The sequence below is a fragment of the Hakea prostrata genome, chromosome 3, assembly GCF_041222555.1.
Source record: "Hakea prostrata isolate BN-2017 chromosome 3, UWA_Hpros_2, whole genome shotgun sequence".
Classification (NCBI taxonomy): Eukaryota; Viridiplantae; Streptophyta; class Magnoliopsida; order Proteales; family Proteaceae; genus Hakea; species Hakea prostrata.
The window spans coordinates 11,961,679-11,989,612 of record NC_142602.1 but is presented as its reverse complement, the minus strand read 5'-3'; the positions used below and the strand labels follow the sequence as shown (position 1 = coordinate 11,989,612).

Genomic DNA, 27,934 nt, shown 5'->3' with positions numbered 1-27,934 from the left:
TGGGATTACAACTGATTCTAAAGACAAGAAAGAGAAAGATATAATATAACTAAACTAGAGTCTTTTCTACTTTATAAAGGATGTCCTCATAAACGTAGACTTCATCGATGATGCTCAGACGCTCCCACTCCACAGTAGGGCTAATCCTGGTAATAAGAGAGACCACTCGAGGGATCCTCACAGTAATCTTCGTAATCGCCAACACTTTGCGTATGGTACGCTTCTTCATCTTGCACTTCCTCATATTGCGCTTCATAGCCATCAAAACTTGTAGAATAGTCTAACAAAAGATATTGTACAAAAGGAGTGAGTTTCAAAAGAAACTCAGCAAGGCAAGTTATTCCATAATAGCATAAATAACATAGTATCACAAACAAAGCAATAAGTGATATGATATGAGACAAAAATGCATGTATGAGTCTAACTCTATGTATGCTGGTCTCTATAGGCAGACATGCTTTAAGTCATAGCACCATACTTCTTTGGGTAGGTCTCATCTCACAATGCCGGTTGGCAAAGGGTCCTTCATCCATCTTGGACAATCCATGGTTAGGGGTTAAGTCACCTCTCTCTCACATCACCGTTTGGTCTAAGTATTGGCGCATGTCAAGGTAAAGCCTAGCCCAATGCAAGTCTTCTACTTAGTCATATCAACTCACATCCAGATACGTCCATTCCTCGCCCCTAGCGATCCTTTCCGGTATCCTTCACACTAGAGTCAGCGTATCCTATGGCTACAACCAACTCGGACTACGGACTCATCAACCCTATAGGTCATCCACATATAGTAAATGGGAAGCTCTCATGTCTTCTCACGGGTTGGTTACCGGTCTTGAACGCCCATGAGCCCAAGTCTATCCATATGCAACTCTACCCACAAATGGTCCCCACAATGTGATTCATGTCCCCTCATGGATATAACTCACCGGTCTTGAGCACCCATGAATCCCCATTGCTACCATGGGTCGTTCGGTCTCAATACCCTTCCGAATCGGGTCTGATATAACAAGGGTGTAACCTAGCCAAACACTGCTAGACAAGTCCTAGGTATGAAAACCAATCATCCGGGAAAGTGTCAAAGGGCAACATTGGAAATATCCCATACTACTCCCAATGAGGTCCAAGGACAGAAATGTCAAAAGGACATTCCCCAATCCCAAATCATACCTAAACAATCACAATCATAATTCAGGCATATCATCCACGAAAAATATCTCATCATATGAAAGAGTATAATAAGACAAGATCAAATAAATAAAAAAACATACATGAGTAAGTATTCATACATAATCAAGTACATAAAGTAAATAAGGAAATAAGATCCTAATGTACTTGCAGCATTCATATCATAATAGAAACTAACATAACAATAGCAAATCTAAGTAGTTCCCAAATTAGAAACTAAATCTATGCAATCTATGTTAATATGGTAACAACTTTCCTTACCTTAAATAGATTCGAGAATATTCCGGACGGACAAGAGGATGAACCCAAAGTTAGCAAATAAACCCTAGAATAGCATCACACAATCATTAGGAAGTAGTCCTAAAAGAATAAGCATGAATTGAATCAAATTGGACGAAGAAAACAGATTCTGCTGTTGCGGGTTGATTGCCTGGGTTGAGTGCTCCAGTCAACCCAGGCAATCTGCCTAAGAGCAAATCCGAAAATAAAAATTGAATCTTGGTCCGAAATTTATGCTATACAAACCGGAATGCGACGAAACTTGGAGGGATTGTCTAACACAGTAGTCTAAGACTAAAAAGCATAATTTAGACATCAAACCACCATTAAAACATTACTTACTAATTTAGAACCATAGTTTCTATTTTGGTAAAAATCATAGTTTTCATTGGAAACATGCTATGAATGAAAGAGATGAACTAGAGATGATTAGATCTCATTCTAGTACAAGAACACAGTAGATCAGAGGTATGAATAATCATAGAGAAGCATCTATAATGCTAGAATGAATCAAAATAGAAAATATTATCATAGTTTAAGAAGAAATCATAAGAATCATGTCAAGAATGAATGAGATGATCATAGTGCAAGAGAATGAAAAGAGAATGTAAAGATATGACTACAAGGTTGCAGCATCTTCATCATAATCTCAGTTCAGAGATGAGAGTGATCATGGAAAGAATAAATCATTAACATAAAAGATAGATTACTAACCTTTAATTGAAGAACAAGAGAGAGAGTTTGCAAGATTGCAAGATTAGGTCTTCTTCACTCTTGGAGGCTTGGAGATGGTTTCCCTTCGTTCTCTAAGTGTTATGGAGGCTAGGGATACTAAAATCACAAAGTCATGGGGTATATATAGCAAGATTCTCAAAACAGAAGGTTATGTTCGAGTTCAGCAACTCTGGGTCGATTGGCTGGGTAGCATTGCCCAGTCGACCCAAGCACTTGACCCAGGCTGACAGCAAGGCCAAAAATAGGGATTTGAGGGTCTTCCACTACTCGGAATCAAACGAAACTTTAAACACATATTCTATAACATACCTAGCATGGAAAAATGGCTTTAAATCATATCCCACCAAGCTCTAAGGTCATCAACTAATCTTCTATTCATCAAGGTGCAGTCTCTTCCCTATATCCAACACTGTCTTCAAGTATGGGGCACCATCTTCAATCTCCATAGGTTATGAGTCGAACACTATATCTTCTACCAATATGGCCCATAGTTGACTTTCACTTCTACTTCGGGTCTTCGGACCTACAATCAAAGAGTATCCGGGTTAAGGTTAGGGTCGGGTTTCACATTTATGACTCAGGAATGTTCTATCATTGTTTCTGTGGTTAGGATTTTACTTGGAACTGTGGGCTCTGATACCACTCTGTCACATCCACCCAGCCGGTACCCTATCTGGCATACCCGAGTGTGTGATTCACAGTCCACAAGATCCAGTATCGAGTAAATCAACCTCCCACATTCACAATAATATAATCAAGAACAGGACTAAATCAACGTTAACAATATTATTCAAATGAATCAAAGTAAAGTAATGAGATAATCATCAGAGTGCGGAAATGATACCAATAGATATATATATATATATATATATATATATATATATATATATATATATATATATATATAATAAAAAATGTAGAATGAGGCAGAATCTCACTCCACGAGTACAGCGGAATGTAGATCGAAAGTCAAAGGAGATTACAACTAGTTCTAAAGACAAGAAAGAAAGATATAATCTAACTAAGCTAGAGCCTATTCTACTTTATAAAGAACGTCTTCATAAACATAGACTTCATCAATCACGCTCAGACATTCCCACTCCACAATAGGGTTAATCTTGGTAACAAGTAAGACCACTCGAGGAATCCTCAGCATAATCTTCATAGTTGCCAACACCTTGCGTATTGTACGCTTCTTCATCTTGCGCTTCCTCATATTGGCCTTCATAGTCATCAATGCCTGCAGAATAATCTAACAAAAGATGTTGTACAAAAGGAGTGAGTTTCAAAAGAAACCCAGCAAGGCAAGTTATTCCATAATAGCATAAATAACATGATAGCATAAGCAAAGCATAATGTGATATGATATGAGACAGACAATGCATGTATGAATCTAACTCTATGTATGCTGGTCTCTATAGGCAGACATGCTTTAAGTCATAGCACCATACTTCTTTGGGTAGGTCTCAATTCACTCATCCTCAGTTGGCAAAGGGTCCTTCATCCCTCTCGGACAATCCATGGCTGGGGGTTAAGTCACCTCTCTCTCACATCACCATTTGGTCTAAGTACTGGTGCATGTCAGGCTAAAGCGTAGCCAAATGCAAGTCATCTACTTAGTTACATCAACTCAGATCCAGATACATCCATTCCTCCCCTCTCGGGATCCTTTCCGATATCCTTCACACTAGAGTCAGCATATCCGACTCTCTCAAATACGGACTCATCAACCCTATAGGTCATCCACATATAGTAAACGGGAAGCTCTCATGTCCTCTCACGGGTTGGTTACCGGTCTTGAACGCCCATGAGCCCAAGTCTATCCATATGCAACTCTACCCATAAATGGCCCCCATAATGTGATTCATGTCCCCTCACGGGTTGGTTACCGGTCTTGAGCGCCCATAAATCCCCATTGCTACCACGGGTCGTTCGGTCTCAATACCCTTCCGAATCGGGTATGATATAACAAGGAATATCCTAGCCAAACACTGCTAGACAAGTCCTAGGTATGACAACCAATAATCCGGGAAAGTGTCAAAGGGCAACATTGGAAATATCCCATACTATCCCCAATGATGTCCAAGGACAAAAATGTCAAAAGGACATTCCCCAATCCCCAAATCATACCTAAATAATCACAATCATAATTCAGTCATATCATCCACGACAAATATCTCATCATATGAAAGAGTATAATAAGACAATATCAAAATAATGAGCAACATACGTAAATAAATATTCATACATGATCCAAGTACATAAAGTAAATAAGGAAATAAGATCCTATTGTACTTACAGCATTCATATCATAATAGAAACTAACATAACAGTTGCAAATCTAAGTAGTTCCCAAATTAGAAACTAAATCATTGTAATCTATGTTAATATGGTAACAACTTTCCTTACCTTAAATAGATTCGAATATATTCCGGACGGACAAGAGGATGAATCCAAAGTTAGCAAATAAACCCTAGAATAACATCATACAGTCATTAGGAAGTAGTCCTAAAAGAATAAGATCAATCAAATCGAAACGGACGAAGAAATCCAATTCTGTCATTGCAGGTTGATTGGCTGGGTTGATTGAGTCAATCGACCCAGTCAATCTGCCCAAGAGTAAATCCAAGTTCAAAAATAGAATCTTGATCCGAAACCTATGTTATACAATCCTAAATGCTACGAAACATGGAGAGAATGTCTAACACAGTAGTCTAAGACTAAAAATCATATTTTAGACATCAAACAACGATTAAAACCATTACTTACTAATTTGAAATCATAGTTTCTATTTTGGTAAAAATCATGGTTTTCATTGGAAACATGCTATGAATGAAAGAGATGAACTAGAGATGATAAGGTCTCATTCTAGTACAAGAACACAGTAAATCAGAGGTATGAATAATCATGGAGAGACATCTACAATGCTAGAATAAATCAAAATAAGAATATGATCATAGTTTAAGAAGAAATCATAAAAATCATATTAAGAATGAATAAGATGATCATGGCATAAGAGAATGAAAAGAGATTGTAAAGATATGACTATAAGGTTGCAGCATCTTCATCGAAATCTCAGTTCAGAGATGAGAGTGATCATGGAAAGAATGAATCGATAACACAAAAGATTGAATACTAACCTTTGATTGAAGAACAACAGAGAGAATTTGCAAGTTTGCAAGATTAGGTCTTCTTCAACACTTTTGGAGGCTTGGAGATGAGTTCCCTTTGTTCTCTAAGTGTTTTGGAGGCTAGGGATACTAAAATCACGAAGTCATGGGGTATATATAGCAATATAACCTAAACAGAAGATTCTGCTCGAGTTCAGCATCTCTGGGTCGATTGGCTAGGTAGCCTGGCCCAGTCGACCCATGCAGACAGCAAAGCCAAAGTCAGGGATTTGAGGGCCTTCCACTACTTGGAATCAAACGTAACTTTAAACACATATTCTATAACTTACCTAGCATTGCAGCTACCCCGCCAGAGGAAATGCAACACGATAGCCCATCTATATCCAATCCCAACGAGAATAGAAGCGAGTCGCTTCCGGCTTGGCTTGTAGTCGTAGTCTTTTAGCACGGGCGTAGTCATCGGCCTTCCTACACGCAGCGCCCTGCCAAATAGGAGATTTCCCCTTATTATTGATAGATTCCCTCTCTATCCATTCCTACTCTTTCGATCTATCAGAACTAATCACAGTGGCTATCTATCAATCAATTTGAAAATAGCACGTTCATATCGCTTTTCGTTCATTTTTGCAATGAATGGCTAAGAGGAAGTGCCTCTGGTATTTCAGTTTCGATATTCTATAACTTACCTAGCATGGAAAAATGGATTTAAATCATATCCCATCAAGCTCTAAGATCATCAACCAATCTTCTCTTCATCAAGGCGTAGTCTCTTTTCTATATCCAACATTGTCTTCAAGTATGGGGCATCATCTTCAATCTCCATAGGTTCAGAGTCGAACACTATATCTTCTACTGATATGGCCCATAGTTGACTTTCACTTCTACTTTGAGTCTTCAGACCTACAGACAAAAGAGTAACCGGGTTAAGGTTAGGGTCAGGTTTTATACGCTCAAGGCGGTCGCTCAAGGTGGTCGCTTGGTTTAATCAACTACCACTAGCAACTGCCCCCAAGTATATTGCTATACAAGGGTGCTTTGCTCAGGGGGTTGATGCCCAAGGACAACCTAACCCTAATGAAGACATAGGGGAGGTCTTACCTTCATTCCGGACATCTCCAGACATCACTTGCCTTCCAGAAGTCCAACTACCAAGCAAGGCAGGCTCTTCACCAAAAGAAACCAGATCCATGGGTTCAGGGTATGGATCATGGACTTCTATCCGGACACTCCACAAATTCACCCGGCTAGACCTTCGGGTTCTCGGACTTGCAATATGGATCCCGGGTTAGAAATATGGGGGTTGTTACAATTAGCCCGACACCTGGTGCTGGAGCAGGCTGTCTGTGTTGGACTTCGGATTTCTATAGTTATGATGATGTGCTTTATGTGTCACATCCACCCAGCTGGTACCCTACCTGGCATACCCTAGTGTGTGATCCACAGCCCCGAAGATCAAGTATCGAGGTAATCATCCTCCCACATAGACAATAACATAATCATGAACATATACAACAATGTGCAAAGTATAAATGAGAGATCCAAATAAGAAAGGAATAAAGTCATATATCATCAGAGTACGAAAGGTAACAAAATTGGCAAGATCATAAAGTAAAGTGAGGTGGAAATCTCACTCTACCAACAGCGGAAAAGTAGTTCCAAAAAGAAAGGAAAAGAGATCAAAACTATCCCAATAACAATTACAATGAGTAACTAAATCATTCTCAATCTTTTAGAGAACATCTCTATAAGTATAAGTCTCAAAAATGGCACAAGGGCGCTTCCACTCTATCGACGGACTAAGAAAATGTGCATCATAACCACCCGCGGGATCTTCAATGTAATCATCGTAACCGCAATCACCTTCTTGGAGATACGCCTCCTCTCCCTACGCTTCTTCATACGAGCAGTCATAATACTCTGAGCCTATAGAGAAATCTAACAATACATAGCACAAAAGGAGTGAGTTTTAAAAGAAACCCAGTAAAGCAATTAATCCATAATAACATAAATGGCAGGATTTCAAAGCAAAGTATGATGCAATGTGATATGATGCAATGTGATATGATGCAATGTGATATGAAACATATGATGCATTATGATTCTAACTCTATGTATGTTGTTCTCTATTGGCAGACATGCTTTAAGTCATAGCATCGTACTTCTTTGGGAAGGTCTCATCACACAACATCATTTGGTAGTGGGTCCAGCATCCCTCGGGACATTACATGGCTGGGGTTTAGGTCACCGCTCTCTCACATCACCATTGATCTAAGCACTGGTGCATGTCAGGGTTAAAGCATAGCCAAATGCGAGTCTTCTACTTAGTTACATCAACTCAGATCCAGATACATCCATTCCTCGCCCCTGGCGATCCTTTCCAGTATCCTTCACACTAGAGTCCTCATAGTCCTTGACTACGGACTCATCAACCCTATTGGTTATCCACATATGGTAAATGGGAAGCTCTCATGTCCCCTCACGGGTTGGTCACCGGTCTTGAGCGCCCATGAGCCCAAGTCTATCCATATGCAACCCTACCAATGAATGGCCTCTTTTGAGTATCCACAATGTGATCCATGTCCTCTCACGGATTGGTTACCGGTCTTGAGCGTCCATGGGTCCCCATTGCTACCACGGGTCGTTCAGTCTCAATACCCTTCTGACTAGGGGTCGATATAACGGGACACCCTAGCCAAACACTTCTAGACAGCCCTAGGTATGACAACCAACAGTTTAGGAAGGTGTCCAAAGGGCATCTCCGGAAACATCCCATAATATTCCCGTAGGTGTCCAAGGACAGAAGTGTCAAAATGACACATCCCCTTTCCAAACCATACCTGTAACAACCCCCATATTTCTAACCCAAGATCCGTATTTCAGGTCCGAGAACCCGAAGGTCTAGTCGAGTGAATTTGTGGAGTGTCCAGATTGAAGTCCATGATCCACACCCTGAACCCATGGATTTGGATCCTTTATCTGAAGAGCCTACCTTGGTTGGATTTTGGAATTCTTGAAGTCAAGTGTTGTTCGGAGACGTCCGAAATGAAGGTAAGATCTCCCCCATCTCTTCTTTAGGGCTAGGTTGGCCTAGGGTATCAACCCCCTAGCAAAAGCACCCTTGTATGGCAAATTACATGGGGGCAGTTGCTAGTGGCGGTCGATCAAACCAAGCGACCGCCTGGAGCGACCGCCCGGTCTGTTTTCAGGAATTTTACCCTATTTTGCCCCCTGACTTCTATACAAGGCAACCCTCATCTAAGTAACGAATATTTTATTCGTGGTTGCTAAATTTGGAGGTTAGACGGCTGCGGGGAAGTTCCGAAAGAGACTCTGGAGTGCTGGCAGTGACTTGGAGATCAGTCCTTTCCTTCTCTGACTCTCTGGCGTGAGGTAATGAATTAATCCTTTGTTCTTTACTCTCTTTGTCCGTTAAATTAGTGTTAAGCCATCCCCTCGTCTTTGTGGTTACCCCCTTGGATCTTTTAACTCTATTTTTAATCTACTTGAGATGAATTAACCGTAAACGAAACCCTGATTTCGTGAGAAGGTTAATCCAGTCAAGGGGAGAGTTCTGGGTAATCTATTGATGGTAATGGTTAGTTTTCCCTCACCCTTTTGGCTTAGGGAGTATTAGATTTGAGACTTAGGTCAAGATTACTATCCGGATTGAAAACGAGTAATCAGGAGCTTGAGTTTCGGATTGAAACTCACTGTTTTTGGGGCGGTCATTAGTGGTGGTCGCTCAACCTAGCGACCGGCTGGTAAATAGAGACCAAATGGTTTTTGGTTTTGATTCAAATTGATTCATTTAACTTATATGTTACTGTAAACCTGTGTATAGGTGATCACTGTTTGAAAGAAAAGTTATATAATAATTATCGGATTTCATTTTACGGACAATCTTACTTATATGCAGGTAAGGACAATTCATCCTATCTCTTGAATAAACTTATAATATGTTAATCTAGTGTATATTTGAAATCATATTTCTTTATATATGCTGCTGTTTATATGTCTTATATAGAAATCATATTACTTTACTGTTGTTTGTCTTACTTATATACATATTGTGTTGATTATGAATGTTATGTATTGATGGTAGTTGGTATATGGTTCTGATGGATGAGGTATCTATTTTGGGATATCTTAGCTAGGGATATCAGAAGGCTGTGGAATGGGACACATGCCTGCTGATGTCTCCAGACCTGTCTTTACTATTTGATGGCATTAATTAGGTCGAGTCTAGATTTGCATGGTTAGGTACCCCACATGCTACTACCCTTTCGGTAGGGGGATTGAAACCGACTGACCCGTGATGACAGTGATGTGACATTGTGGTCCACTGTTAGTCATATAAATGGTAGGGTTGCATATGTTAGGGTAGGGCTCATGGATGTCCAAGGATCGGACCGGGTGTCGTCAGGAATCATGAGAGCATCCGCCCCAATAATATGTGGATGACCAAGGGTTAAGGATTGGAGTCCAACAGCGGTAGCTAGTCCATGAGGATTCTCTCTCCTAGGTTGCGAAGGATACTGAACCGAGTTGGTTGGTGCCATAGGGGATGTATCTGGACTTCATGTAGACATGTAACCAGTATGACCTTGCATTGGATTAGAAACCCCAACATGCGCCAGTACTCATTACCAATGGTCGTGGTAAGAGAGTGTTGACTTAACCCCCAGCCATGGAATTGAGAGCCAGGTGTGGACTTTCCCTTTTTCCCAGGATCCCTACAGAGGTAGCCAGTCCTTGCCGGATCAGAGTGATGAGACTTACCCAGAGGAGGGCTGGTGTATAACTTAAAGCATGTCAACTAGTAGAGACCTGCATAGTTAGAAATCATAGTATCATTCATATGTTGCATTCATTCATATTATTTATGTGTCTTGGCATTGTTGGAAAATTGATGGGATTTGTGATTGTTTCTTACTGAGTTCTCTAGAACTCACGTCTTTATTTTGTATTGTTTATTAGCCTGCACATAAGAAGGAATTATACAGGAGGATGGACTGGTTTCCTATGAAGGAACCATCCCGTATGAAAAAAAATGTGGCACCGTCAGTGGGAGATGGAAATAGCATGTGCGGGAGCTCCTGCAGCTGCATGGAGTGCGCTTATCGCACCTATTGATGATCAGAGACGGAAGGTGGTCAGAAAGTTTGCTCGGCGAATAGAGTTGAATTGGAGAACACCTTACCTTGAGATCCATGAAAAAAACTTTTTAGATTTAGAAAAGGAAACTGGGAAGAAATTGATATAATTCTTTTGTTTACTTCCGCTAAACCCTTATCCATTTTATTAGTTATTTCTTTCCTTTATTATTGTTATTGGAGTATTTGGACTCCTGTAATTCATTTAATTCAGTTATTGAATAGTCTTTGCTCTTGATTATCTTTATTTGTTTTAAATATTGTTGATAGACTAAAACCTTGGATCTTGTGACGGATCGCACCAACCGGTTGTCGGGCGGGTAACCGAGTCCGGCGGGTGGGGTGTGACAATACCTAATGTGAAACCCAGCCCTGACCCTAATCCGGAATCTCTGTTTATTGTAGGTCCAGTGACCCGAAGTAAGGCAAGAAGTCATCTTTGGGCCATTTCTATTGAAGACTTGATGGCTGGATTGGAATCCATGAGTGTTGATGCTAATGTTCCAATGGTGGAAACTGCACCCGGATGAAGAGTGGATTAGTTGATGGTCTTGGAGTGGTCTCTTTGTTAATTCAAAGGCATTTCTAACTCCTAGGTATGTCACTCTAGAGGTGTGCAAAACCCCTTGATGTTTGGACTTGATCTGAGCCTTCAATTCCCTGTTTTGAAGTTGTTGTCTTGATTGGTCGACTCATTGGTCGATTGGACCAATCGACCAATCAATCGACCAATTGATTCTGTTTTTGAAATTTGAATCCTGTCACTTCTATTTAAGTCTAATCTCGGGAATACTCCGCCTCCTCTGCCTCCTAAGCCTCTGGAACAAGTTAGAACCCTAATCTAACCCATTCCCTTGCATTCTTTGGTGATCTCTTTCAAAGACTTGAAGAATTCTTCATCTGTCTACGGCAAAGGTATGATCTCAACCACTCTCAAGATCATACTTGATTCTTTAAGATTCCATTCAAGTTAGAAGGTAAGGACAGTTGATTCCTTAACTACATAGATTGCTTGTTCTCTAGTTTCTACTTTATGAAACTATGAGATTACCTACTGTTATTGTATTTTAATTCAGATCTCCTACTGTGGGAACAGTAGCACTTATTCATATCATCTTTTCATTGTTTATGTTATATGAATTACTTATTATTGCTTAACCTGATGTTGCTTTTACATTCTCTTTTATATGATGAACTACTGGTTGTGTATGTCATGACTGATCTGAGAATGTGTTTGCTTAAGTTTGGTTTGGGATTGGGAAGTGTCCTTTTGACACTTCTGTCCTTGGACATTATCGGAAATAGTATGGGATGTTTCCGGGGTTGCCCATCGACACTTTCCCGAATCAATGGTTGTCATACCTAAGGATGTCTAGCAGTGTTTGGCTAGGATATACCCCTGTTATATCAGACTCGATTCAGAAGGGTATTGAGACCGAACGATCCGTGGTAGCAATGGGCACTCGAGACCGGTGAGTTATATCCGTGAGAGGACGGGAATCACATTGTGGGGGCCATTTATTGGAGGGTTGCATATGGCTAGACTTGGGCTCATGGGCGCTCGAGACCGGTGAGTTATATCCGTGAGAGGACATGAGAGCTTCCCGTTTACCATATGTGGATAACCAATAGGGTTGATGAGTCCGGTGAGTAATATCCGTGACTCTAGTGGAAAGGATACCGGAAAGGATCCCGAGAGGGGAGGAATGGAAGTATCTGGACCTGACTTGATGTAACTGAGTAGATGACTTGCATTGGGCTAGGTTTTTCCCTGACATGCGCCAGTACTTATGCCAAATGGTTGTGAGAGAGTGTGTTGACTTAACCCCCTAACATGGTTTGTCCGAGAGGGATGCCCGACCCACTACCAACAGGAGCCGTATGCGTGACCTTCCCAAAAAAGTACGGTGCTATGACTTAAAGCATGTCTGCCATAGAGACCAGCATACATAGAGTTAGATGCATTCATACATTACTTGTTTCATACTGCATTGCATCATGATATGTTTTGCCACATGTTATCTATGATGTTATGGATTAACTACCTTACTGAGTTTCCTCGAAACTCATTCCTATTGTATATTTCTTTTTGTTAGATTATCCTGCAGGTACAGAATACTATGACGAACGAAGACAAATGAAGCACAAGCTGATGAAGCGTATTACACGCAAAGTGCTGGCAACGATCAAAATTACTTTGATGATCCCCCGGCGGATCAAGCTGCGTACTACTTTTGAGAACGGCATAGAGTTAGAACGGATTCATTGGATTGATGAAGTCCATACTTATGAAGACGTTATCTATAAACTTGAAGACGCTTGATCTTGGTTTATTTATTAGTACATTTGTTTCAGTTGTAATCCCTTTTGATTTTTATACTACGTTCCGCTATTTTGGTAAAGTGAGTTTCCGCCTCACTTCACTCCTTTTTGATATCATTGGATATCTGGTATCTTTCCGCACTCTGATTATTCTGATTGTTCATTTCTTGTTTTGAACCTTGTTTATAATATTAAACCTTGATTTATTTCTGTTCATGATTATGTTATTGCATATGTGGGAGGATGATTTCCTCGATACTTGATCTTCGGGGCTGTGGATCACACTCTCGGGTATGCCAGTTAGGGTACCGGCTGGGAGGATGTGACAGAATGGTATCAGAGCCCAAAGTTCAAGGAAATCCTAACCACAGAAAACAGTAACAGAACATTCCTGAGTCATAGATCCAGAAGTGACTCATCTAATCTTAGAAGTGAATAATAGAACACTTGGACTTGAAACTATTAATGAAGCATAACTGGATAATTCTTAATAATGCACAATAATTATACTTAAACAATTGTCACCTAATGCAATAAAAGAAAGGTGCATAATACACAATAATAAAGTGAAACAGGGAGAACTTCATTAACTTTAAGAAAAGTTTTACAACTGCTACATCTGAAAAGCATAAATGAAAATCCTAGAACAGTCTATCTAGGTGATCTCCTCTAATCTCTGTAAGCTCGGAACTCCTCTGAAAGCTGAGTCACCTGATACTCTATCCTATCCTGTCATGACTCCATCCTCTCATATAGCTTCTCCTGTCTGACCTCCATCCTCTCCAACATGGAAGTCATCGATCTCATCTGTGCACTGAGATCCGAAGTCTTTGGAACCGCATGAGAAGGACCATCTGTCTCGAAGTGCGAGGAAGGGAAATCGTGATGCTCCGGCACTGTCTCGTACATCTTAGTATCATCTCCGACCTGATCATCATCACTGTCAGGACCGATATCCTCTCCACCATCCTCTGACTCCTACTCATCCTCTGTCTAATCATCCTCCTCACCCTCTGGACCAGGAGATCTCACTGTCTGTGTCAGTCCCATCTGACGTACCATCCTAGTCCCCATGACGTATCCTCGTGGACCAATGTCCACTGGTGTATCCTCGAAACTGACCCCGAAATGCCTGAAGATCAAAATCAGTAACCTCCCATAGCAAAGATTCCGCATGCTAGGCCGCAGAACCAGATCCAGCATGACCTGCTGTATGATGTAGGAAAGGTCAATCTCGAAGCCCATGTAAATCCGATAGATGACTATGGCCTCCATCACTGTAATCCTATGGTGATGTCCAGCCTTCGGCATGATGTTTCGACCGACAATGCGACCGATAACTCGTGCAAGAACTGTCATTTGTCCGCTGTTCCTCGAAGTGAAGCACCGGCGGCTGTCCCACAGTGTAGAGCGTATCTCGCGCAGCTCATATGGCATCAAGTAGCTATCTATAGCTGCTCCTGCAGGTATCCATACGCACTGATCTGGGTAGTGAGGGACCCGCAAGATCTCGGCTAACGATCTGGTGGAAAAGCGAATCTAAGTCTGAAGGACCCTCCTCCTGAGGACAAGTCTAAGTGGATGCCCTGGACTTCTAGCCTCCTCGGTGTAAGTAAGGTTGCTGAAGAACAACCTCACTAGCTCAGGATATACGGAGCGGATCATCCGTGAAGAGATGAGTCCACCGCAAGGTGTCGAGCCTCTCGCTGTATCCTAAAGACCCGGAGCCGGCGAAGGTGTAATAGACGTCCTAGCTCGATCCGCGAAGAGCTGAAGTAGGCCTCATACGGGAACTCGGCTTTGTGGAGTGTCGAAGCGATCTGGTCTCCGGACATACTGTCTAGGCTCTGAAGGAACCCGACCTCTACCTCTGAGTGCCCCTACTATGCGACCTCTACCTCGTCCGCGTATCCCTCTCGGCATAATAAATATCTGTAGAAGAGACAATGACATTGTTGGTTAAGTGCTATTTCAAGATTTAAGCCAAAAGGGTATTTTCGTAAATTTTCGGAAAATTTCAAATTTGGGGGAAATTTGATTTGAAGATACTAGCATGTGCATAATACTTGGAATTGCACGTCTATGAAATTCATTTGATAAAATTCGATCGGAAGCTTGATATAAAGCGAAAAATTCAGCAAGAAAGAATTTGGGGATTTTGCATTCTAGGTCAAAATTGATTTTTTGAAAAGTTGAAATTGGTTAAATCAAACTATATGGACATATCTACAGTATCATTTGGAGCATGTAGCAACTGATTTCATGTGAAAACTCCAAGCGGTTTGTGAGAAATCAAAAATTTTCTAAAGATAACAATTTCGGTACGAAAACTTTGCGAGAAGTGCAAGAAGGTGTTAGAACTTGTTGTCTATTCATGGCATTGTGTTTAAAACCTAGGGAATATGTTTCTAAGTATTCCTAAACATGATTTCTAACAATGGATACAAGTAAAACATGGATTTGATTGAAATGCAAGCATGAGAAGATGAAAGTAAAAGAGAAAATGATAGTCTTACCTTGTGTTTGATGAATGTGAGTTGTGGTGTTGTTGTTAAAACACTTGAATCACCCAAAGATGCTTGAAAGAACCTTAGAAGATGTTTCGCTAGAGCTCACTCACTTGTGGAGGAAGTTAGAATGAAGTTTGAATGTGAGAATGAGGCTTATAATGCGAATTTTCGTATTCTGTGAGCATTGGTCGACTCATTGGTCGATTGGACCAATCGACCAATCAACCGACCAGTGGACCCAGTAGCTCCAATTTTGGTTGAAATGTTGGAAAATGTGATTTTTGTCCTATGAATTGTTGTTGGATGACTAAATGGATGTGTTTGAGCATGAATTAAATTTTCAAATCATTTGGACATATTGATTTCATTGAAACTTCGAAATTTGGAATTTTGACGTTTCCGGTTCTTGCAGAATGGTTACTCTGAGAAGTGGGCGTGGTGAATCCAGTGATCATGGAAGTGGTCGTGGTGAAATACCTGAAGGCGGTCATGATCAGCAAACTGGTGACCAAGGTACCCAGGACATACCAGGTGCCCCGAATGTCGGAAGCTTTCATGATATTGCCAACATCATGGGCAATATGATGCAACAAGAAGCTCGGCTTCAGTTTAATCGGATGTTGACGGGTTTCATGACACCGCATAATGAGACTCGTGCTGGTGTTAATGTGAATCCTCATGCCGCAGTTCCAAATGCGGGTGGCCTTGCTGGAACTCCTCATACTCGTCTGATGGAGAGTTTTTTGAAGATGCAGGTGCCCAACTTTACTGGTGTTACCAAGGATCTCTTGTTCCCTAACAAGTGGATTCGTGAGTTGGAAAAGATTTTTCGTCATCTGCAATGCTCCGAAGCTCAAAAGATTTTGTTTGCTGAGCATAAGTTGCAGCATGAAGCCGATGCTTGGTGGACTTCCACTCGGCCTGTTTTGGAAGGTTTGCATGCAGGTGTTGTAACTTGGGAATTATTCAAAGAGGCTTTTTGCATGAATTATTTCCCTGAGGCGGTAAAGGATGCGAAGGAAGCTGAGTTCATCATGGCTCTCGCACAAGGATCCTTGTCTGTGTTAGAGTACCAACAGAAGTTTGAGGAACTTCATTTCTTTGATCCGGATTCTATGAAGCCTGATATTGCTAAGGCGAAGAAGTTCTTTAAAGGATTGCGCCCTGCCATTAAAGGCTATCTCACTATCCAGCCTATAGAGAGCTATGCCCAAGTGGTGTAGAACTCGAAGAAGTTGGAAGAAAATGAAAAGGAGAATGCTCGCGTGCAAAGGCCTTGGCAGTCTAGAAACCCTTGTTTGGTGGATCATAATGATCGGCGCTTTGTGAGACCTACACCCTATCCCACTCCTGCTTTTCAGCCTAGGAGTATAGGTCAAAGCCCTGGTCTCCGACAGCCTGGTCAGTTTCAGTATGGCGGGAATCAACCACCAGTGAATGCAAGTGTAGGCCAGTGAATGCGAATCCTAAGCTTTTTGTTCAGAAGCCTCCTGTTGCAGCTGTCCCGGTAGGACCGAGCAATCCTATTTGCTTCTACTGTAAGCAGTCCGGTCATTTTGCTCGCGATTGTCCGAAGAAGCCTGTCCAGCAGCCTATTCCAGTGGTGAAGAGTGCTCTTGCTCCTCCCCTCGGTAGAGTGTTCAGATATCTCGATCTTGAGCAAGATGGAAGCCATGATGTGATCACAGGTACATTGTCTGTCGCTTCTTTTCCTGCATTTGTTTTATTTGATACGGGTGCATCTCATTCGTTCATATCATCTGCATTCATTAAGAAGACTGACCTAATCCCTGAGAAATTGTCTAGTTGTTTATTGATTAGTACACCTACTGGTCCTATTGTGAAACTAGATAAAGGATTAGATAAATGTCCGGTGTTGGTTAGTAAGATAAACATGGAAGCTAATTTGGTACTTCTTGATATGAAAGACTTCGATGTTATTTTGGGAATTGATTGGTTAACAGCCCACAAAGCTATATTTCTTTGCTCCTCGAGAAAGATTCAATTCAATACTTGCGTAGGTTCAGTTTTTGAATTTCAAGGTGAGAAAAGACGGGTTGGTAAAAAGATATTGTCCGCACTGATGCAAATCTACACCATAGTAGATGATGCTTCTTCTGAAGGCAAGAGAAAAGTGGAGAAAAGAGTTGACGAAGTCAAAGTTGTCTATGACTTTGTTGATGTCTTCCCTGATGATCTATCGGGAGTGCCTCCAAATAGGGATGTTGAGTTTTCTATTGATCTTGTCCCTGGTGCCGCTCCGATATCTAAGGCTCCGTATAGGATGGCTCCTACTGAGTTAAAAGAGTTGCAAAATCAGTTAAATGAGCTCATTGAAAGAGGTTCCATACAACCTAGTGTGTCACCTTGGGGAGCTCCGGTCTTGTTTGTTAAGAAGAAAGATGTTAGTATGCGTCTGTGCATTGATTACCGTGAGTTGAATAAGTTGACTATCAAGAATAGATATCCGCTGCCCCGGATTGACGATCTCTTTGATCAATTGAAGGGTGCAGCTGTGTTCTCAAAGATTGACTTAAGGTCTGGATATCACCAGTTGAAAGTGAAGTCAAGTGATGTCTTCAAGACAGACTTTCCGAACAAGGTACGGCCATTATGAGTTTAGAGTCATGCCTTTTGGTTTGACTAATGCTCCTGCTGTGTTCATGGACCTCATGAACCGAGTCTTCCATGATGTGCTCGATAAGTTTGTAATTGTCTTCATTGATGATATTCTAATCTATTCAAAAAGTGAAGAAGAGCATGAAAGGCATCTAGATTTCACTTTGCAAAGACTGCGAGAAAAGAAACTTTATGCTAAGTTTAGCAAGTGTGATTTACGGCTAAAGAGTGTAGTATTCCTCGGCCATGTGGTTTCTCTGAAGGTATTCGTGTTGATCCCGAGAAAGTCCAAGCGATTCTTGATTGGGAAAGACCGAAGATCGTAACGGAAATAAGAAGTTTCCTTGGTCCGGCGGGTTACTACGGAAGGTTTATTGAGAACTTTTCTCGGTTAGCTGCTCCTATGACTAAGTTGACCCGGAAAGAAGAGAAGTTTGTTTGGTCTGACGCTTGTGAGAAGAATTTCCAAGAATTGAAGGATAGACTGACAAGTGCCCCGGTTTTGACTATACCTGATAGTTCTGGTGGTATGACAATCTATACTGATGCGTCGAAGATTGGTTTGGGTTGTGTACTAATGCAGCACGGTAAGGTTGTAGCCTATGCCTCTCGGCAATTGAAGGATTATGAGCGGAATTACCCCACTCATGATTTAGAGCTTGCAGTTGTTGTTTTTGCTTTGAAGATTTGGAGACATTACCTCTATGGTGAGAAAATTGCCATATTCACGGACCATAAGAGTTTGAAATACTTCTTTACTCAGAAAGAGTTGAACATGAGGCAAAGAAGATGGTTGGAACTAGTCTCTGATTATGATTGTGATATTCAGTATCACCCTGGTAAGGCAAATGTTGTTGTTGATGCTCTTAGTAGGAAGATTCAGAAGAAGGTTTTGGATTTGAATGCTTTGAGTCTACCCTTGTTGTCTTCTATTGAGAGTTTTGATTTGGAAGTTGTTCCTGAGAATTCTGCTGTTGTTCTTTCTGCTATGACGGCAAGGTCTAGTCTTAGAGATAAGATTGTTGCTTTGCAGAGTTCTGATCCGGAACTTAAGGACAAAGTTGAGAAGATTTCTTCGAATCCTGAATCAGATCCCGACTTTGGTATATCTTTGGATGGTGCTTTATTGTTTAAAAGTAGATTGTGTGTGCCAGCAAATGAAGATCTTAAGAAGGAAATATTGAAGGAAGCACACCAATCAATCTTTACAGTACACCCTGGAAGCACCAAGATGTACAAGGACTTGAAGGAACATTTTTGGTGGATTGGTTTGAAGGCTGATGTTGACGACTTTGTTGCCAAGTGTGAGACTTGCCAGCGTGTGAAAGCCGTTCATCAACCTCCATCTGGATTGCTTCAGCCCCTTCCTGTTCCTAACTAGAAGTGGGAAGATATCTCCATGGATTTCGTGACTAGCTTGCCTAGGACAAGTAAAGGCAATGACACTGTGTGGGTGATTGTTGATAGGTTGACCAAATCAGCCCATTTTATTCCTATGAAGATCACTCATACTTTGTATAAGCTAGCTAGACTTTATGTGGATAATGTGGTTCGTCTACATGGTGTGCCGATGAGTATTGTGTCCGATCGTGATCCTAGGTTCACCTCAAGGTTTTGGAACAGTCTACAGAAAGCCTTGGGAACCCAATTGAACTTGAGTACAGCTCATCATCCACGATCGGATGGACAATCTGACCGGACAATTCAAACTTTGGAAGACATGCTCAGATCTTGCGTGGTGGATATGGGTGGAAATTGGGATGAACACTTAGCTTTGGTTGAGTTTGCCTATAATAACAGTTATCAAGCAATGATAGGCATGGCTCCGTTTAAGGCTTTGTATGGTTGTACTTATAGAACACCATTGTATTGGACTGAGACGGGTGAAAGAAAAGTCTTAGGTCCTGATTTGATTGAAGCTACGAGCGCAATGGTGGATATGATAAGAGAAAGGATTAAGTCTGCTTGATCAAGACAGGATATCCTATGCTGACAAGAGAAGGACTGATCTGGAATTTGAAGTTGGAGAGAAAGTTTTCTTGAAGGTTTCACCAATGAAGGGCGTGATGAGATTTAATGTTAAAGGGAAGCTTAGCCCTCGTTTCATTAGACCTTTTGAAATTTTGGAAAAGGTTGGACCCGTTGCTTATCGATTGGCATTACCTCCGTCATTGCTGTTGTGCATAATGTGTTCCACATTTCGATGCTCCGGAAATATGTTGAAAATCCGGAACATGTCTTACAGCAGGCACCTGAAGGGCTTAGTGCTGATCTTACCTATGATGAAGAGCCAGCTGAAATTTTGGATAAGAAGGACAAGCAATTGCGAAATCGCACCATCCCTTTGGTAAAGATTCGTTGGAAGGACCATACCCCTGAAGAAGCCTCTTGGGAGAAAGAAGAAGATATGAAGGAGAAGTTTCCTCATCTCTTTGGAAGCACAGGTACGCTTTCAATTTCGGGGACGAAATTTTTTTTAAGGGGGGGAGAATGTGAAACCCAGCCCTGACCCTAATCCGGAAACTCTGTTTATTGTAGGTCCAGTGACCCGAAGTAAGGCAAGAAGTCATCTTTGGGCCATTTCTGTTGAAGACTTGATGGCTGGATTGGAATCCATGAGTGTTGATGCTAGTGTTCCAATGGTGGAGACTGCACCCGGATGAAGATTGGATTAGTTGATGGTCTTGGAGTGGTCTCTGTATTAATTCAAAGGCATTTCTAACTCCTAGGTATGTCACTCTAGAGGTGTGCAAAACCCTTTGATGTTTGAACTTGATCTGAGCCTTCAATTCCCTGTTTTGAAGTTGTTGTCTTGATTGGTCGACTCATTGGTCGATTGGACCAATCGACCAATCAATTGACCAATTGATTCTGTTTTTGAAATTTGAATCCTGTCACTTCTATTTAAGTCTAATCTTGGGAATACTCCGCCTCCTCTGCCTCCTAAGCCTCGGAACGAGTTAGAACCCTAATCTAACCCATTCCCTTGCATTCTTTGGTGATCTCTTTCAAAGACTTGAAGAATTCTTCATCTTTCTACGGCAAAGGTATGATCTCAACCACTCTCTCTTCTATCTCTGATTTTCTTTCTTTTATTCTGTTTTCATTGAGATCGGAAAGGTGATGAAGCATTCTTGTAATCATCAATTCTCTGATCTCACCATATTCTTTAAGACTCATGATCATCATCATGTTCTTAAACCCTACCTATTGAATTCTTGAAAACCCCAACCCTAATTCTTTGAAACCCTAATCTGTGTGATTGTCTGGAGAACTTTTGGTAACCTCCCTTGTGAAGGAAAATCTTCTTGAGTAATATTGTGTTAACCTAAACTTCATCATTGAATGACCCTTCTTGTTATTCTTGGCTAACAATTTATCTCCCTTCATCCAGATCTCACAATTATTTTCCGAGGGAACCAAAAGGGTAAAACCCTAATTCTTGGGTAAGATCAAGAACCTCTAGTTTAATCATGGTAACCCAATTATTATGTTTCCTTTACTAGATCTGAATTCTTTCATATCCTAGTTCATTATCTTTAATCTTTCTATTTTTTTTCCCTCCTAACCTATGATAACCCTAATCAGGTTAACCTCGTGATTTCTAGGTTGTAACTTGAGAACTGTTTTGAGTTATGATTTGATATCCTCTATACCCTAGAATACTACCATGATAATTCCCCTCTTAATTGTACCCTTTTGAACCATCGAATTCGGTTCTGGACTCTCAAAATCCGGATTCTTGCAGGCCACTGTCTGCATTGGTCGACTGGTTCAACAGACCAATCAATCGACCAATGAGTACAGCAACCTCAATCTTGGTCTGTTTCGATTGATTTATGATCTTTTCCTTTATGCATCTTTCCTAACATGTTGTGTGCACTTGTTTAGGACTGTCTTCTCAGGTTTAATCAAGATCATACTTGATTCTTTAAGATTCCATTCAAGTTAGAAGGTAAGGACAGTTGATTCCTTAACTACATAGATTGCTTGTTCTCTGGTTTCTACTTTATGAAACTATGAGATTACCTACTGTTATTGTATTTTAATTCAGATCTCCCCATCGTGGGAACAGTAGCACTTATTCATATCATCTTTTCATTGTTTATGTTATATGAATTACTTATTACTGCTTAATCTGATGTTGCTTTTACATTCTCTTTTATATGATGAACTACTAGTTGTGTATGTCATGACTGATCTGAGAATGTGTTTGCTTAAGTTTGGTTTGGGATTGGGAAGTGTCCTTTTGACACTTCTGTCCTTGGACATTATCTGAAATAGTATGGGATGTTTCCGGGGTTGCCCATCGACACTTTCCCGAATCAATGGTTGTCATACCTAGGGATGTCTAGCAGTGTTTGGCTAGGATATACCCCTGTTATATCAGACCCGATTCGGAAGGGTATTGAGACTGAACGATCTGTGGTAGCAATGGGGATTCATGGGCACTCGAGACCGGTGAGTTATATCCGTGAGAGGACGGGAATCACATTGTGGGGGCCATTATTGGAGGGTTGCATATGGCTAGACTTGGGCTCATGGGCGCTCGAGACCGGTGAGTTATATCCGTGAGAGGACATGAGAGCTTCCCGTTTACCATATGTGGATAACCAATAGGGTTGATGAGTCCGGTGGGTAATATCCGTGACTCTAGTGGAAAGGATACCGGAAAGGATCCCGAGAGGGGAGGAATGGAAGTATCTGGACCTGACTTGATGTAACTGAGTAGATGACTTGCATTGGGCTAGGTTTTTCCCTGACATGCGCAAGTACTTATGCCAAATGGTTGTGAGAGAGTGTGTTGACTTAAACCCCTACCGTGGTTTGTCCGAGAGGGATGCCTGGACCCACTACCAACAGGAGCCGTATGCGTGACCTTCCCAAAGAAGTACGGTGCTATGACTTAAAGCATGTCTGCCATAGAGACCAAAGCATACATAGAGTTAGATGCATACATACATTACTTGTTTCATACTGCATTGCATCATGATATGTTTTGCCACATGTTATCTATGATGTTATGGATTAACTACCTTACTGAGTTTCTTGGAAACTCATTCCTGTTGTATATTTCTTTTTGTTAGATTATCCTGCAAGTACAGAATACTATGACGACGATCAAGACAAGCACAAGCTGATGAAGCGTATTACACGCAAAGTGCTGGCAACGATCAAAATTACTTTGATGATCCCCCGGGGAATCAAGTTGCGTACTACTTTTGAGAACAGCATAGAGTTAGAACGGATTCATTGGATTGATGAAGTCCATACTTATGAAGACGCTTGATCTTGGTTTATTTATTAGTACATTTGTTTCAGTTGTAATCCCTTTTGATTTTTATACTACGTTCCGCTATTTTGGTAAAGTGAGTTTCCGCCTCACTTCACTCCTTTTTGATATCATTGGATATCTGGTATCTTTCCGCACTCTGATTATTCTGATTGTTCATTTCTTGTTTTGAACCTTGTTTATAATATTAAACCTTGATTTATTTCTGTTCATGATTATGTTATTGCATATGTGGGAGGATGATTTCCTCGATACTTGATCTTCGGGGCTGTGGATCACACTCTCGGGTATGTCAGTTAGGGTACCGGCTGGGAGGATGTGACACCTAATCATTCACAATCATGAATCAATCATATCACAAATATAGTAACTTCCCATATGGAAAGAAATCAATAACATGATCCAAGTTGTATATAATTGGCAAGTAAATCATACATGAACTAATTAACATAAACAAGTAATGCTACTGTAATTAGAGTAGTTGCATCAATAGAACATCAATATAAGAATTTATTTATGGAAACATATCAGAGATTCAAATATGGAAACTAAATCATGCAATCTATGTAATTAAAGAAATAACTATCCTTACCTTAAATAACTCGCAAAGAATCTTGGGGAGCAAGGAAGATCTTGTCTAAATGTGGAAAAGAATCCTAGACAATGTACATACCTTATTAGGGAAGATCTCTAGAAGATAGGAATCAAATCAACCAAAAATAAACCAAAATAGAGGCTACTGTCTTCATTGGTCGATTGATTGGTCTACTGACTCAGTCGACCAATCAGTCGACCAACAGAGTCAGTGACAGACAAAAACAAAGATTTCTTATTCTAAATCCGAATTTTATGATTCAAATCGTCACCAAACAAGAGGGAATATGCAGTGATAGTGTATTGGTCTATAGAGGACTTAAAAACCCTAATAACATCAAGTCTTCAAGTCACAAAATAGGAAACAAAAACTTACCATAAATAAGTTAATCAAGGTTCTTGGAGAAATCATGGCAAATTCATGGACGGGAAACTATAGAATGATGGATTACTAATCTGATAAAGAATTCATGAAAAGCATGTATAGATCTTCTAGAAAAATAGATCTAAGATTGAAGAACATTGAATCTAAAAAAGGAAAGAAGATGAAGACATGGTTTCCTTCAAAAGCAAGTGATGATCTTGATGAAGATCATCCATCAAGCTTTAAATCCTTAGGAAAAGAGAGAAGATGAGTAGAGTGATGGTTGCAACAGAGATGCAACATCAACTCTACTGTTTTCAAACAGAAAAGGAAAGAAAAACTATAGAGAATCAAAGATAGAGAAGAGAGGAGGATGATCACATACCTTGTGATGCAAAAGCAAGAGATTTGATGAAGATCTGACAAGAAAACCACCAAGGATGCAAAGGGGATGACTTGAGGAGAGCTCGGTTCGTTCCCAGGAAGTTTGGAGGCACAAAAGACGAATTAGACTCAAAGTTGGATAGAGAAGCCAAGACCTAATTCAACAAAACATATCCCATTGGTCGATTGATTGGTCAACTGCCCCATCAACCAAGCAGTCGACCAATTAGGACAGCAAGTCCAAAATAGGGAATTGAAGGCTCAAATCAAATCCAAACATGAAGGGGTTTTGCACACACACCAAGTGGCTTACCTAGTATGTAGAAATGCTTTCAAACCAAGTCAGAGAGTACTCCAAGTCCATCAACTAATTCCATCTTCATCAAGTGTACGTTTCCTTTTCAGTCATGGACAAGTTTTCATAAATGGAACACTGTCATCAACCCTCATGGATTCTAAGCCAAACACCAAGTCTTTCACTGAGATGGCCCATAGTTGACTTCTTGCTTTACTTCGGGTTGTCGAACCTACAAACAACAGGGTTTCCGGATCAAGGTTAGGGCTAGGTTTCACATTATGTGACTGAGGAAACATTTGTTAATGTTACATTTTGAATTCTTCTTTTAGACTGGATCTGTAACTTAACTTTCTTTGATATACTCCTTAGATGTTGCTTTTGTAACTTAACTTGATTTATCTACTTTCCACTGCCATGTGAGGAAGTGACTTCTGATCACTCTCTTTGCCTTTTGAATTATATCTATACACTTGATATCATCTGGTATTCCACACTCGATTATCTGTTTTATCTTATTCATGATTATTTATTATATGCTTTCACCTTGATTATTATTGTTTACGATTGTATTATCACGTATGTGGGAGGCATATTTGCTCGATACTTGATCTTCGGGACTGTGGATCACATACCCGGGTATGCCCGATGGGGTACCGGCTGGGTGGATGTGACATTCACCCTTCACGAACTCTTTCATCTGGACGTCCTCTTCTTGGTAAATCCCGAGTCTGCCTGAGCCCGGCCAAATGGTTGAACACACTTCCTCGAGTTTGATTTTCTTGGGGAGGTGTTTCTTCAATATGAACTACTTGAATTCTCTCTTCAACACACTTGTTCAAATGCTTGGGCCTCCTTCGATTATGCCCTTCTCGAACCTCATTCTCTAGTCGTTGTCTAACCCGAGCATGTCGAGTGGCCTCATGCCTCCTTCCTTCTTGAGTATTTCGAGAGGGTCCTAGTGGCACCCCGACTTGATGAACTAAGCCTCGAACAACTCCTTGGAGTTCCAACATTTGTTGTTGCACTTCCATTTGCACATTTTGTAGATTGGCTATTGTTGTCGGAATTGGGGGTTGATTTGAACCTCCTGCTCCAAATGGAGTTGGTGTGGTTTGTGGAGGAATCTCTAGAATTCCTTCTTGACCTTCCTCTTGAATTGGAATTTGTTGATTAGGAGAAGGGAGAACCTCCTCTTCAACACGTTCTTCGCGCTCGTTCTCTATCTCCCTTTCTCTTCCACGAGTAGTAACTTGATTGGAATTCGTCACCTGGTTAGTGGTACGTCTCGCCATGACTTTTTGTGACGATTCCCACAGACGGCACCAATTTGTTGCGTCTAAACCTTCTTCGAGAGCTAGATACTTGGATGACCACTTGAAGACTTCTACAGTCGAATAGGAATAGCTGAGATGCCTGCACTCACAAAGAAAACAAGAACGGGCCAGCCTAATATTGGCCGGGGAACCACCTCTGACACTCAAATTAGTCTAGGCAACAATAGAAGACCTTGAGAGGGTTCTCAAGGCGTAGAGACTAAAAGTAAAATGAATCTCCTACATTTCTCCTTGTACGATGAAGGTTTATATAGAGGATACCTGGAGGCAACGTCTCCTTGAATTTCGCCTATTATGTTGAAGAGTGGGCGAGAGATCTTAGGAAGCACGTTCCCTTCTTTGGCAGGCCTAATAGAGCCGTTATTCGCTTATTCATCTCCCCAAGTCTCGGAACAGATATGTTGAGTAGTTATCTGTAACTGACCCTTTTGACTTGGTCGTCTTCAACGTCACTCTTGGACTTAGTATTGAAGGTCTTCGTACCTTTCGTACTCTTTTCAAGCATGGCTCCCAAGGGGATAATACGCACCTGCCCGAGTGGGTATGTGCTTTCTCCCGAAAGGGTTCTCTGAGTCTCCTGAGGGAAGGGAGCACACTTACCCGAGTGGGTGGGTGTGTCCCTCCCGAGGGGGCTCTCTGAGTCTTCTTGAGGGAAGGGAGCACACTTACCCGAGTGGGTGTGTGTCCCTCCTGAGGGGGCTCTCTGAGTCTTCCCGAGGGAAGAGAGCACACTTACTCGAGTGGGTGTATGTGTCCCTCCCGAGGGGCTCTTCAAGTCTTACCTGAGTGGGTATGTGTTTCCTCTCGAGGGGGTTCTCGAGTTACATATCCTCCACAACACTAGGTATTCAAGATAGTAAAGAAATATATTTTCCATCATATAGGTTCCCCTCTCCTCTTCCTTCATTGAAGTATGATAGACTACAAACCTACAAAAACACTAAGGTTTTATTTACTTTGTTTCACCATCTTCAACATCTATTTCATCTCAGATGTTAAACGAAAATTCAATCAGTTGAAAAGAGTTTTACCAATCAATCGGTTTATAATCAAAACACAGATATCCTATTTTATTTGTAACCAACTCAAAAAATAAGTGGCATCTTCCAAGGATCAGTAAAATAAGGAAGTTAAAATTACCTGGAAGAACACAGCTTCTCCATGATTGCACATAGCACATCGAACAACTTTAGTTCGAGGTAGAGTTGGATCAGCTGCAACATCTTGCAAAACTTGAGTGCGCTCACTTCCCAAACTCATATTAACAAGGGGTGACTTTTCCTCATCAACAACAATCTCAGGATGTTGATTGTCATACAGTTGAGCTTGTAGTGACCCAACATTCTCTATGGAGTAGTTAGACTCAAAACCTGCATTGATCGTAGGCATTCTCTCAGCGGAGCTAACCAAAAGGGATGACTCTTCATCTACAATCCCGTCATTTGTCTGTCGAGGCCGAAGATTTGTAGCATTGGCCACTCCAAGATGATTTTCGTTATTCCGTGGTGGCGGTTGAAGTTCAACAGAGCTTGACTTTGACGACCCAGTGACTATAAGTCCCAAGACAGCAGCCGTCGACGATCCACGACCCCCATGGTTCGACAATACGGTAGGGCGAGCTTTGTACACCAGAGCCAGAAGCTTCTTCAACCTCCTACTTCTTTCTTCTTCTTCTCTAGATGCGTCTCGAAATCGAAATCACGAAATGAGGGTTGGGCGGTTCCAGATTGGGT

General features: G+C 41.1%; 1 protein-coding gene across 1 annotated transcript; it reads right to left on the bottom strand.

Moving 5' to 3' along the window:
* Positions 1–49: 49 nt before the first annotated feature.
* LOC149020787 (uncharacterized) lies at positions 50–27,890 on the bottom strand. The gene is made up of 2 exons (XM_089147413.1): positions 27,342–27,890; positions 50–280 (listed from the first exon to the last, which is right to left on the bottom strand). Exons 1-2 carry the CDS (start codon positions 27,588–27,590, stop codon positions 50–52), a joined length of 480 nt encoding a protein of 159 aa, XP_089003539.1. The 5' UTR covers positions 27,591–27,890.
* Between the last annotated feature and the right edge of the window lie 44 nt (positions 27,891–27,934).

What these genes read in the sequence shown, in the direction of transcription:
- LOC149020787 (XM_089147413.1), bottom strand. Translation starts at nt 27,590, where the DNA reads ATGCCTACGATCAATGCAGGTTTTGAGTCTAACTACTCCATAGAGAAT. An exon ending in GAGAAGCTGTGTTCTTCCAG is followed by an intron (nt 281 to 27,341) that starts GTAATTTTAACT and finishes ATCTTTTGTTAG; the next exon opens with ACTATTCTACAAGTTTTGAT.